Source organism: Salvia splendens, chromosome 1 (assembly GCF_004379255.2).
Source record: "Salvia splendens isolate huo1 chromosome 1, SspV2, whole genome shotgun sequence".
Taxonomy (NCBI): Eukaryota; Viridiplantae; Streptophyta; class Magnoliopsida; order Lamiales; family Lamiaceae; genus Salvia; species Salvia splendens.
The window spans coordinates 10,912,895-10,925,842 of record NC_056032.1 but is presented as its reverse complement, the minus strand read 5'-3'; the positions used below and the strand labels follow the sequence as shown (position 1 = coordinate 10,925,842).

Below are 12,948 nucleotides of genomic sequence, written 5' to 3'. Positions count from 1 at the left end.
CGAACCGCCGGTTCATACCAACCCCTACTTTGAACCCCTACGAACCCTATGCCGTTCGACCCTTTGAACCGGCGGTTCGAACCGCCGGTTTTGAACCGCCGGTTCACGGTTCAAGATATTGCCGAACCTGAACCTGCCCTTATGACCCTGCGACCCTTCTACCGGTTCAACCCGCCGGTTCCGGGCCCGGTTCCGGTTCATGAACCGGCGGTTCCGAACCGCCGGTTAACCGCCGGGCCGGGTCGGTTTGTGCATGCCTATGTCCAAGGATGACAAGAGACCATACAAAGAGACAGTTAATGCTTCTTATCACAATTTGAGCTTAACTCTAAGACACACATGATACACGTTATAGGGAGCTAATCTCACGGAAGCATGCCATAAATAAATAAATACATTTTAACGGATTAAAATGACGCCTAATCCTGCGGGCTGATTCATTCTTTTAGAGTAAAAACTCATTCTTTTATATGCTACTTATTCATTCTAAACTGTCCATCGCCACAATCCAAATTAGAAAAAAAAACCCTCCATAATACTAAGTTGTTTGGTTTCTTTTAAACAATTCTCCTTTTCTTTGCTCCCTCTCTTCCTTCCCGCTGCATCCTTTCTAGGAGTATCTCTTTTACCTCTCAGGTTACAATTCTTATTCTGATTCTATAGACTTCTTCCTTTGTATCTAATTTTGCACTAGTATTGCTCCTAGTAGTGATAGGATTGGCAGGAGTCAGGACTTCGGCGCCAGCTTTTGTTTTCTTCAGCACTCTTTTTGTCTGGGCTGTTTACGTATCTGTGGTTCGCCGAGGTCCAATTTTGATTCTTCAACTTAATTGCTGTAGCTCAAGTTGTTAAAACAATGTGGGTAAGTTTTCTTGGAATTTGAGTTGTTTTCCATAGTCCTCTTTAAGTTACTGATGAATGAGCCGATGAATCTACTGAAGCTCATTAATTGTTTATTTAGTTATTCACTTGCTTGTATTTCTTGTGATGCAAATTTGAGGTTTTATATGTGGTAGTAGGAGATGGAAGGTGCTTGTATTATTATATGGAGTATGTATTTGCTTTGATTTCGTTAACATGTAGGATTTTGTGTTTACATGTTAGCAATGCTATTTCTTTTTTCAATGCACTTATTTCATCTTTGTTGGACTTTGTAAAACATGGAAATCATCATGGTGTTAATTGGCCTATTCCTGTAAGTTGCTGCGTATTTACTAGTCAAGGATTCTTGCATATTCCTGCTTTAGATAAAACAGGAATTTGAATTTAGTGTATCTCAGTGTGTGCATTTTCTTATATCTTGTGGTTATTCTTTCATACTAGTTGTATTCTGACAGCATATGCTGGTTACAGCATTATGCTATTGGTTCCTGGCTTTTTAACCCATCAATTCAGTCGACGAAATCGAATCCCTGGAAAAGGTAGTTTGTGTTTCATTAGTCAATTTTATTATGCTTGGCATTTAAAATCATACTAACTTATATTGTTATAGGAAGTTGTTTTTGTATAGGAGTTGAAAGTTTCAACTTCTGTTGCACATCAAGAATCTCCAGCTGAAGAGGTATGATGTTTCTTCTCTCTTATCCTTATCTAAAGAGATAACTATTATGCCATTAACCATCTAAACTCCGCAAATTTAGCATGCAGTGTCATCTAGACTCGGCTCTACTCACTTTTAGATTGTTTGAGAGAGAGAAAGAGACCCTTAACTCTGGATTTCTACTTTGTTCATTCAATTACATTGCGTGCTTATGCTTTTCTAGTAGTCTTCAGCAATTCTCTAACTGAAGAAAATGTCTTAAAAAGAAATTATAATGCACAACACTAAACTGGAAATTGTGTTAGAGATTTTCTTCTAGAGTAGTCAATATCCCTAAACTACCGTAGTTGGTTACTGTTTTATTATAAATGCATTATCATCAACGAAAAGCAGTGAATAATTTAGCTTTACTCGAGGCAAGTTGTTTGGTTTGACAAGAGAGTTCGTAGGCCTTAGGTCATTTATTTCTTTGTTCTCTTTTGTTCATGTATAAAATTTCAAATTTCTTCCATTGCCTTTCCCTTGATCTTAACCAATTTATGGACAGACTTTTTTAAACAATGGTTTATATTTGTACTATTGCATAAATTTGGAAGAGATCTTGGCTACCTTGCTTCAGGACAAGGCTTCATCAAGCAGTGGAGAAACTTAGACACCGTGTTCCATATCACCAAGCTACTCAAATCTCGGTTCAAAAAGAGCTCATTTACTTGAACTAACACAGTTCTGCATGATTTTTGTCCTGCATTTCTCTGAGTTCTAAACAATATGCTTTAATCCAGCCATTTACAACATACAGGAGAGTAAGAAATTGCAGGTACTGCAAGAATTGTGTTATGCGATTCGACCATCATTGTCCAGCTTTTGAAAACTGTATAGGTAATTGCTTCGTTCTTCATCAATTAATTTTTTTCCTTGAAGATAATATTGTTTTTGAAGCGTTTATAGTTAAACGATTCATATCATTATTCATTTTATGCTCGCTATGCGCAAGTCAACGAAATCATGCTCGTGCTCATTATTGGTTTTGTGATATTTGAGACTTCTTTTGTACTATGTGCTTCTCTGTGTGAGTTCAAACCCAGTTACCTCAGTTTTACTTCTTATGCAGAATACTTAGTACTATAAATTTGAGAAAAGAAGATACTAGGGTTTAGCAGAGCTAATAACTTTAATTATATTTGTGTCGGTAGTCAGGAATTCAAGATACTCCTTCACGTGATTGAGGTTTGGATAATAGAATAATTTAGGTATGCTCGAACTGATGCATTTTAATTAAACACATACACTGCTTTTTTCTTGCTGAGTTGTGAAACCTGGAAAGAATTGTTTTGAAGAATCTCAACTCTATGCAAGTGTATAGTTTTAATCTTATTTGTCCATTTCCCTCCTCATTTTCTTCTCAAACTAATCTTAAGTTTTTTCTTTTATCCTCTGGACTACAGTTACAGCCAAGTCTATGTTGGAGGGAATGTAAGTCATATATCTCCAGCTCCTGACAGTTGATGCACTTGTTATCATTATATTGTGTTTGCTGCGCTGGTTGGATTGTTAGGATAACTAGTTTCTATTTTTTGCTAAATGTTACCTTTTGTTGTCAAACATGATTTGGTTCTTCCAGCCTATTACATCCAGAAATTTGGTTGTTGGTACAGTATTATTTTGCTTTATTTAAGTGCTTTGGCAGGTAATCCTCCCCTACTAGGTTGTGCTAGTACTGTTGTGATATTTATTTTTCAAATACAGTCAAAATCTTTGTATGATAGCTCTTGTTTTCATCTAACAGATAAATTCTTTATTTCTTAGGTTGTTTTCATAATGTGGCATGTCTATTGCGCATGTTTTAACATCAAAACGGACGGATGGGTAAGCAGTATTATCATTTTAGAGCAAATAGATTAGGGTTCTATGAACTGCATTGCTTGATAGTTCAAACTCAAACTATAAGTGAATCTTGGAGTAGTGTACTTCGTTAGGATGCAGTATGGCTGGTTTACTTTATATCCAACCCAACTAAAAGGGGGTAGCTGAATTGAATTGTGCTTGTGTTCAGCCTAGTATAAGTAAACCACAAAATGCAACTTTCGAGTAGAGCTGTGCGAATCAAAATTTATTTTGGAAATGTCTTCTGCTTGAATTTTATCAATCAGGGACCTAAATAAACACACTATTAATATATGAGATTTAATAAATTAATTAGTGTAAAAAATCTCAATTTGGTAAATGTATAATAATAATAACAGTAAATAAAGATATATGATACTATATCATTTTTGCAGGCTTAGAGGTGCAATGATTTAGACCATAAATTACTTTATTATTGATTAACTATCTTTTGGATTGAATATGGATAAAACTTGCAAAGAATGGAACACATGCATGATACGCTTTGCATTTTTATACTAGTATTATTGAAAAATTATATGATGGCCACTTTCGAATGCGTTTAAATTTTATACAGCAGTCCAAAAACTGAAGGCCAAGATGTTCTACAATGTGCTGAAGTGGTTTGAAGGAGTTACTTGCTTGCTTACTTGTCACATGAGAATCCTAATAACTTTGGTGTCTGCATTATAACAGAAGTAACATGCTTGATTCTGGAAATTGATAAGTGCATAGAAATAGTTGATTTGATGTCTTGAACAAATTATTGCAGATAAATTGGAAAAGGTATCCAGAATTTCCAGAGTAAAGTTAGACCCCATGATGGTAAGTTACTGCAACTTTTCTTTCCCATTTCTTTCTCTTGTTAAAAGCAGATATGCTGTAGTTGAACAGAGCTTAGTTCACCATTCGCAAGTCCATAGTCACGTTATTATATCGTATAGGCCAGTCACGTTACAATTCATCAACCCTTATGACAAAGTAATTTTAAGAAATCTGAAGGAGTTATTTGCAGCAAATGGATAGCTTCCTTGCAACCTGTGATCATCATCAAAAGCTCTTAGCATCTTTTTACGTAAAGCCTAGAGCTAAATGAAAAGCTCGTCCGACTTGTTATCTAGACCGAAGGAACGTAGGATGCTCATGCCCGAATCTGACAAGGTTTGTTTGGTGATGCATCCAGCCATCCACCAGAAATCAAATCCTACCTCCTCCACTCCTTAAAACTGGTAAAAAGCCTGCTTCCTTTTTCACTGCCAGTTGCATGTTAAAAAAAGAAGTCAGGCTACATGTGATGCCTTCTAATTAGATCTAGAAATTTTATCCTAAACATTTCGTCGTCATCATCAATTATCCTGTCATTTTTTCCAGGGGGGTCCGATGTTTTTCACGGTTGAGCCCGGCGTTGTTGGATGGACTCGAGGCCGACAGTCGGGTTCAATCTGGACAACAAAGTCAGTTATGGATGGAATCAAAGGTGTTAAATGCTTCCAAACAACACACACTTTTGTAGCCCCCTTGAATGAATTGACATTTATTGAATCTTCACCAAGTTTGTTTTTTTCCTATTATTTCCGGCACAGGTAAGCCCCATTTGCAACATGGCAAGCGTCAATATGTGTAACAGCTTGATTTGCTTCTAGTGTTCCAAATCGCAACAGCAGCAAGTTTTTAAGACAAGTGTATTTGGAAGATATTTTTCTTCAATATTATAGTAGTAGTTCATATCCTAAATTGTGGGTCACTTTACCAAAGTACACAAAATATGTGCAATAAATACAAATAAACCTCAAGTGAGATTTTAAATTTTTAACAAAACAACCTGACATATTTAATATAGAAAATAAATCAAGTCGACAAAGAAGATTTTTTTTGTTAGTTTCAACTTTCAAGAGTGTATGTTAGTTTCAATCATTATTATACTAGTATTATACATAAGTTGTGGTAATTTTCACAATTGGTTGTCCAATATTTGAAGATTCAAATCCATTTAATTTACGTGAATGATAGTGATTCCTCAATCTTGATTAATGATTCCTCCCAACCACCTGAAATCTCACACCATGAAGTTAGTTGACGTGGTACTTTCTTTTCAGCGTACAAGAAGTCGTATGCTATTAATATCGTCTCCATAAAATTTATTGTATCGTAGGAGTACTTTTCAAATTAGTTTTGCTTTCAGATATTTTTGTGATGTCAAATGTTTTGCACTATTAAAAAGATTCTATTGTCAAATTTTACTGCCTTTCGATTTTTGTACTATTTCAAATGGAAAATGATCAATACAAAAATTGATTTTAATACAAAATCCAAACTAAATTCTGACCATGAGATTTGGCAATCTAATGATCAATAATTAAATAAAAATACGGAGGGTCATTATAAAGTAATTTTAGGTCATATTATAAAATTCGGGTTTGAGGTCATGTTAAAGATCATTTTATGTCATCATTACTATAATGAAGTAAAAATAAGCTTATAGTGACTTAAAAATGACCTTTGTATGCTTGGTTCGGCATTTTTGTATTAAGAATGGGCTTTGCATAGATCAAAACTCATTTCAAACGTTAACAAACATTCACAATCCGTATACTGATGGGGAGTATATATTGTTAGTGAATTTTTTGCTTTAATCCACAAATCAATTACATACCTTTTGATCTACTTAAAAGATATTGGTTAGATTGAAACTAAAATATTTGATTCCATCCTACTAGTCCTTTAATTGGTGGGGAAGTATTAATTGTGAATAGTTGAAAAAAATAAGTGAATGTTTATGAGTTAATGAGTATGGGTTGTGAAAAGTTAATATTAAAATAAAGAAATCTTAGTAGGCGGCTGACTTGCGGAATATGAACACAAATAGTTAACATGTGAGATCATCAATTTAATACTACTATACAATAAATCACCTACTTTCTGGATGCGACATCATTGACGAAATCAAACCACCACCACCTATATGTATATACAATTAATATTTAAATATCTTTCTATGTAAGCGGTGGACAAAAACACAATAAAGGCAAATCCCATCTATCGATAAAAGAAAAGTCTTGTATAACAGTGACTCACAATCTCAGTATGAAATGGATTAAGATTTAGGCTCTAATTCATTTTAATAGCACAATTGTGATTAACTAGTGAGAAAATTGTTAAATCCTCTAAATTCTGCCCCACATCGACTTGGTGAAGATCTCATCTAATCTATATAAGTGTGGATAACCCTCCCCTTATGAGGCCTTTTAAGGGGTGAGTGGCCCATTTCTAATATGGTATCAGAGCGGGCCTAAGTCGATGATGGTTTTCTCTTTATCTCTTATCTACCTCACGAGTGGAAGACCGATGTCCTTTCCGGCCCACATCGATGATGGTTTCTCTTGCATTGCCTACCCACGTGATGGAAGACCGATGTCCTTTCCGGCCTACACGTGAGGGGGCGTGTTAAATCCTCTAAATTCTGTCCCACATCGACTTGGTGAAGATCCCATCTAATATATATAAGTGTGGATATCCCTCCCCCTTATGAGGCCTCTAATATATATAAGTGTGGATAACCCTCCCCAGATCCCATCTAATATATATAAGTGTGGATATCCCCCCCCTTATGAGGCCTCTAATATATATAAGTGTGGATAACCCTCCCCCTTATGAGGCCTTAAGATCCCATCTAATATATATAAGTGTGAAGATCCCATCTAATATATATAAGTGTAGATATCCCTCCCCCTTATGAGGCCTCTAATATATATAAGTGTGGATAACCCTCCCCCTTATGAGGCCTTAAGATCTCATCTAATATATATAAGTGTGGATAACCCTCCCCCTTATGAGGCCTCTAATATATATAAGTGTGGATAACTCTCCCCCTTATGACCCCTTTTAAGGGGTGAGTGGCCCATTTCTAATAAAAATCACAATATAATAAATTTAAATTTGGATCTTCATCAATTTCACAATGACACGATCTTCACAAATTTTTGTAATTAGTGGAATTATCTCTCAGCAAACTTTCCATTTTTGAAATAGATTTGCTTATTATTCCCGTGTGAGAAGATTAAGGTACGTTGGCTATATTAGTGTGTGTTGTGTGCAATATGGATTTGTGTGCGTGTGTAATGAGAATGTATGTATATTATGTATATAGACTGCATTTGGGATGGCTCTAATTTTATACGCCCTCCATCCGTCCCATAAAAATGAAAACACTTTCTTTTTTCCGTTTGTCCCATAAAAAATATCTTATTACAATTTATAGAAAATTTTCCTAAACTCATTTACCTGTATATATCAATTTATTACAACTTATGCTACTAGGACCCATCATTAAACACTAATAATAATATTGGTTTCATTAGTCACTCCCACTATTTTAAGTACTCCTCTCTTCATTTATTTTACTTTACCAATTATGCATTTAATTCTTGTGTCGTCTCAAATATCCTTATTTGTGTAGGACGGAGGGTTTAATTATTTGAAATTTGAAATTTTAACATTGAAATGAAATTTGGGAGAAATTGAAGTTAAAGTTAATTTTAAATTCAAATATTTATAAGGTATAAATTTGGAATGGAAGATGCACCCTGAAATTAGTTGCATTCATTCATGTATTTGGAATTGAAGATACATCCTAAAATTAGTTGACTTCATGTATTTAGATGTTTCATAATTTTCATTCACTTGCTTAGGATGTTTATTATGACTAATCATTAAATTAATTTGATGCACGCAATTCTTGATTGATGACTATGGGCGAAACTTATTTATTACCTATTTCAGGTGTGTTCACGATACATCACTTTTCCCACACTCCAAAGCAATAGCGATGTTATATTAATATTACTATGGTGTAACCCATACAATTTTATTCATATTTTATTGTTCCAACCCACTATATCATGTTTATACCGACATACTTATAACATTTTATTTATTATTCGATCGGACAAAATAATAAATTGTTGAATCTCTTAAAACTTAGTAGTACGATTATAGGTCAAGTTTTGTTTGTGTCCAATCAAAATTTAATGCACGGCGTAGCTCCAACTAATTGTGGCATTATAAAATTAAAATCAATTACTATATTAATAGACACCTAATAAGTTACACGTATTATTATCACAATTAGAGAAAGATCTAAACAATCGTATGCCATGCCATGCACCACGAGGCTGTCTCCAACAAATAATTCACTACCAAAAAAAAATAATAGACCAAAATAAATAAATAAATGGCAGAAGCATCAGCAGTTAGGACAGATCATAATTTTAGTTGGGTCCCATGATAAATAACATTATCTATCTGTCTCATCTATCAAAATAAGTATGATCAGAATATTACACAGTGGTGCGAGTACAAAAATATTTTACCCAATTCATCACAACTACTATTTATTATTACCCCCAAATTCAATTTCAATTTCAAATTTTTCATTCAGCTTCCACCAAGTTCATACAAACATCAAAATGTACAGCATCTGATTACATCATTTTGAATCCACATTCTTAAATTCTAGTAGTATACATAATAAGGAATTTTACAAAGGGAAGCAGCAGCAAAATGAATGACATTTCTTGAATATCATCAATATTTTCAAAGAATACCTTTCTAAAACTGAATTTGGAAGTAAAACCCAATAAACCCCAAACTCAAAAACATGCAAACATGCATTTGCTTATTTTTCTTGAAATTTCTAAGCAGATGGACAGAGAGAGTTATGTATACCTGCCCTTATGGCAGTTCTTGAACCCTTGCATTATCTACGTTTCAAGGTTCAACGGCTTATCAAGAAGCTCGTCCTCAGCAGCAATCCTGCCAGATCCGCGGCTCATCTTGCCAAACGAGCCCACTGCAGATAAGCTCTTGAAGCTGCTGCTTCCCTCGCTCAAATTCCGTGACCTCCAAGACTTGCGTGGCTTTGAGGCATTGATGTCACGCTCAATGTCATTCTCGTCTCTGAGCTTAGCCACGACGAGCTTGACAATATCGCTCCTGCAGAAGGGGCAAACTGGCACAGTAGGGCAAGAGGTTGTTGGTTTGGGCTTATTGTGGCAACACAAGGCGAGCGTGCATTGTGCACACATTCGATGTCCACATCCTTGAACCTCGATTGTGCAAACTTGATCGAAGCATATGCAGCAAAGATCTGTTTCACTTGCCTACACAGTTACTTAGTCAAGATTCATATTTCAATTGTATTGTATTCCTGACTATATAGTCATTTTTGGGAAAAAGTAGATAGATAGATTACCTCAGATATATCATCATCAATTCCAGAGTCGGATGCTGATGGAGACGGGTGAGAGTAAACTGTTCCCTTCAAGATGATCTTTTCTCTTTCTCTGTTGGCCTCCATCAGGGCTTGCTCTAATAGAGCTTTCGCCTCCTGATTGAGTTCACTGATGAATTTTAGAGGCGACGGCCAAACAAGAGGCTCTGCTGAGGAAGGGTTCAGAAGAGCCGCACATGCTCCATGGCGATACCTTGAAGCCACCACATACGGTATTCTCCTGAATCCACAAAACGTCACACGTTTAGCAAGAGATGAGCGAAGAGAGAGATGAAAATTGGCTCTTCATAGACTCTCCTATTAACACCATTTGCCTAATCCTTTTTTTGTGGAAACAACTAAACTAACTGTACATGACAAGATGCACATGAATGGAAAGAAAATAAACTCTTGAATAATAGCAACACTAGTCATAAAATAGTAAATCCATTACAGCATATTTCAATGAAGCGCGAGATCACATACCCTGAGGCATCTCTCTGCAGTCGATCTGCACCCCAGGCCAGCAATTCTCTGATACAATCAAGAGAACCACCTCTTGCAGCCAAATGAAGTGGAGTACTACCAGGAAAGCTGCAGAGTATAAACCATCAAACACGGAACAATCATACAAACACATTTTCCTATGAAAACATTACCTATATCCACCAGTCGAAGCACAGACAAGGGCTCCATTATCCAACAAGATATGAACACATTGAGGGCGTCTTTGACGCGCTGCCAAGTGCAAAGGAGTTGCCCCTTTGCTATCCCTAATGTTCACGAAACGAGAGTATCCCCTACAAATTCGTTCACAGATCATTCAAGATTCAATTTTCCTACTCACAAAAGGCGACTCTTGAACAACAACCTACCACGAAGCTGAGACGTGGGAGGCTCGAGCAGCGGATAGAATGGCCTCGAGGCAATCAGAATGGCCGTAGTAGGCCGAATAGTGCAAGCAGGTTCTTCCATTTAGAGTATCAAACATCAAAATCTAACAAAATGGAAATAAAGATTAGGTGTGAGCAGAGATGCCGATTTTGATCGATCAAATAAGGAGCGAGAGATTTATTGGAAGTTCATACATTGGCACCAGCCTCGATTAGCTTCTCCACACAGGAGATCTTGCCATGCATTGCAGCCAGCATCAGTGGAGTCTATACACACATCACAGTCAATCAAAGATCAAACAATCAAACAATTCAACAATCAAGATCAAACATTTTTCATCAATATGAACTGAGATAGAATCAATCACTCCACACACACAGAGAGAGAAAAGGGAGATGAAGAAGCAGACCTGTTTGTGCCGATTTAACACATCCGGCTTCACGGATCGGTCAAGAAGCAATGAAAGAATCTGAATCCCAAATTTACAACACAGGCACCAAGAAACAAAAAAAGGGGGGAAACTGAAATTCAGCAAATCAGCAAAAGAAAATAAAGTAAGACATATTCAAGATTCCGACCTCGATCTGGCCATTGGCGGCAGCAATATGCAGAGGAGAGTTATGATCATAAACAGTGGAGTGATGAATGAGAGATGAATCCTTTTTTAAAATGGCTTCAAACATTTCCAAATCCCCCAACTGCACTGCACTGAACAACCCTTGCTCCTCACTGCTGCTGCAGCTCATCCCCTGGCCCATTTTTCTCCTTCTCTCTCACCGGCAAGATAGATATGTAATAGGCGGTGGCGCAGCTCCTGCACCACCGGGGAAGTTGGTGGTGGTGGGCTGAAGAGAGAAAATTAAAGCGTGTCTCACATATTTATTTGTATATGAAGCTGCCCGGGAACGAAGATGAGAAAGAGGAACACTAAAGCTGACCGTGTCGGAAAGACTGGCGTGGCGCGGGTGAGAACGGGCAGCAGTCAGATATTTTGCGGGCTGTTCCATTATTTAATCATTTATTAATAATATACAATTAAAAGTTTTAAACATCGAATGATTTATGGTATTCTAATTTCATGTTTTCACACCGATTTATGGAAATTGACGTCACTTTATTCAACACAGGCTTTCTTCGTTTTCTTCCCCAAGTTGATCTAGTTTATTATTGTGGAGCAATTAATTTTGGCATGGTAATTCTTTATTTTATTTTATTTTATTTTATTATCCTTGATCATTACTACAACCAACAACTACTAGTAGTATCGTTTTACTTTTTCGTACTAGCTCTGACCCGTGAAATTAAACACAGTTTCCTTTTTTACCTATCCTATAAAAATATCTAATTTCCATTTGTAGAAAGTTCTCTCAAATTCATTACTCGTAAATATTAATTTATTTACAATTTATATTGCTACGTCCACCATTAAAACTAGTAATAATGTGGGTCTACTATTTACTAACAATATTTTAACTACCATTCTCCATGTCGTCCCAAATGTCCTTATTTTTTTGAGATGGAGGGAGTATAGTTTTGTAATTTAATATACTACCATTTTAGGGTATAAAGTATTTTTATTTGAAGATTATTTATGTAGATTGTACTACCCCTGTCCCAAGTGACACATTTCTTTTTCGCACGTGTTTTGGAAAAATCATACTACTAGTAAATATAAGAAAGAGAATAATGTAGAGCAGTATGATTTCCCAAAAATATATGAAAAAAGAAATGTGTCACTTGTAATGGAACGAAGGAAGTATATAAATAGTCTGACAGCGATGAACATAACGCACGACAGATATAAGACTTGAATATAAAATTCAAAATGAAAAACAATTCACATTTTTAAGTGACAAGAGGTACATATTTTAAATCGTCAAAATCAAAAGATGAAAAAATATAATATAAAATGCCTATCAATTCTATTATCGGAATACTTCGTTCAAACCAAACACAACAAATAGCACAAAAATGTGTAGTATAAAAATTTAGGTTATTGTGTCAAATTTTCATTTTTATAATTTGTTACAAGAAAACATTGATTTCAAATGAGTTGAGTGCGGTTGTTTAACACCAATTGAATGAAAGTGAACATCGTATCCAAAATACCTAATTTGTCGTCGTATGTTTTCCATTTTTTCAATTAAATAATGATTCTTCATTAGTACTATTTAATTGTAATGACTCGACCAAACCTATTAATTAAAAGAACAAAGTGTTATCAACTAATCTATGTTGTGTAGGTACGTTTTCATTTGTCTAGCAATTAACGGGGCATTACATAATGAGAATGGGGATAATTATGCAGGAAATAGAGCAATCAACAGAGTAGAATATTCCATGCATTAATAATTCAAATAAT

General features: G+C 35.6%; 1 protein-coding gene and 1 long non-coding RNA gene across 10 annotated transcripts; one reads left to right on the top strand and one right to left on the bottom strand.

Annotated features, from left to right (window-relative positions):
- The first annotated feature begins 469 nt into the window (after window positions 1–469).
- LOC121742009 lies at window positions 470–5,158 on the top strand. 9 transcript variants are annotated; one of them, XR_006037958.1, is made up of 8 exons: window positions 470–862; window positions 1,354–1,421; window positions 1,493–2,419; window positions 2,986–3,013; window positions 3,347–3,406; window positions 4,197–4,249; window positions 4,440–4,653; window positions 4,796–5,158. It is a non-coding gene; the product is annotated as an uncharacterized LOC121742009 (long non-coding RNA). The 9 variants fall into 9 exon arrangements; XR_006037957.1 differs by having other exon boundaries at window positions 470–636; window positions 710–862; window positions 1,493–3,406; XR_006037960.1 differs by having other exon boundaries at window positions 1,493–1,561; window positions 2,137–3,406.
- Window positions 5,159–8,831: 3,673 nt separating this feature from the next.
- Window positions 8,832–11,566, bottom strand: LOC121795662 (putative E3 ubiquitin-protein ligase XBAT31). Its single transcript, XM_042194214.1, has 8 exons — window positions 11,165–11,566; window positions 10,996–11,055; window positions 10,781–10,852; window positions 10,568–10,689; window positions 10,352–10,492; window positions 10,179–10,286; window positions 9,675–9,933; window positions 8,832–9,582 (listed from the first exon to the last, which is right to left on the bottom strand). The coding sequence occupies exons 1-8, from the start codon at window positions 11,342–11,344 to the stop codon at window positions 9,184–9,186; spliced, it is 1,341 nt and encodes a 446-aa protein (XP_042050148.1). The 5' UTR covers window positions 11,345–11,566; the 3' UTR covers window positions 8,832–9,183.
- Window positions 11,567–12,948: the final 1,382 nt, after the last annotated feature.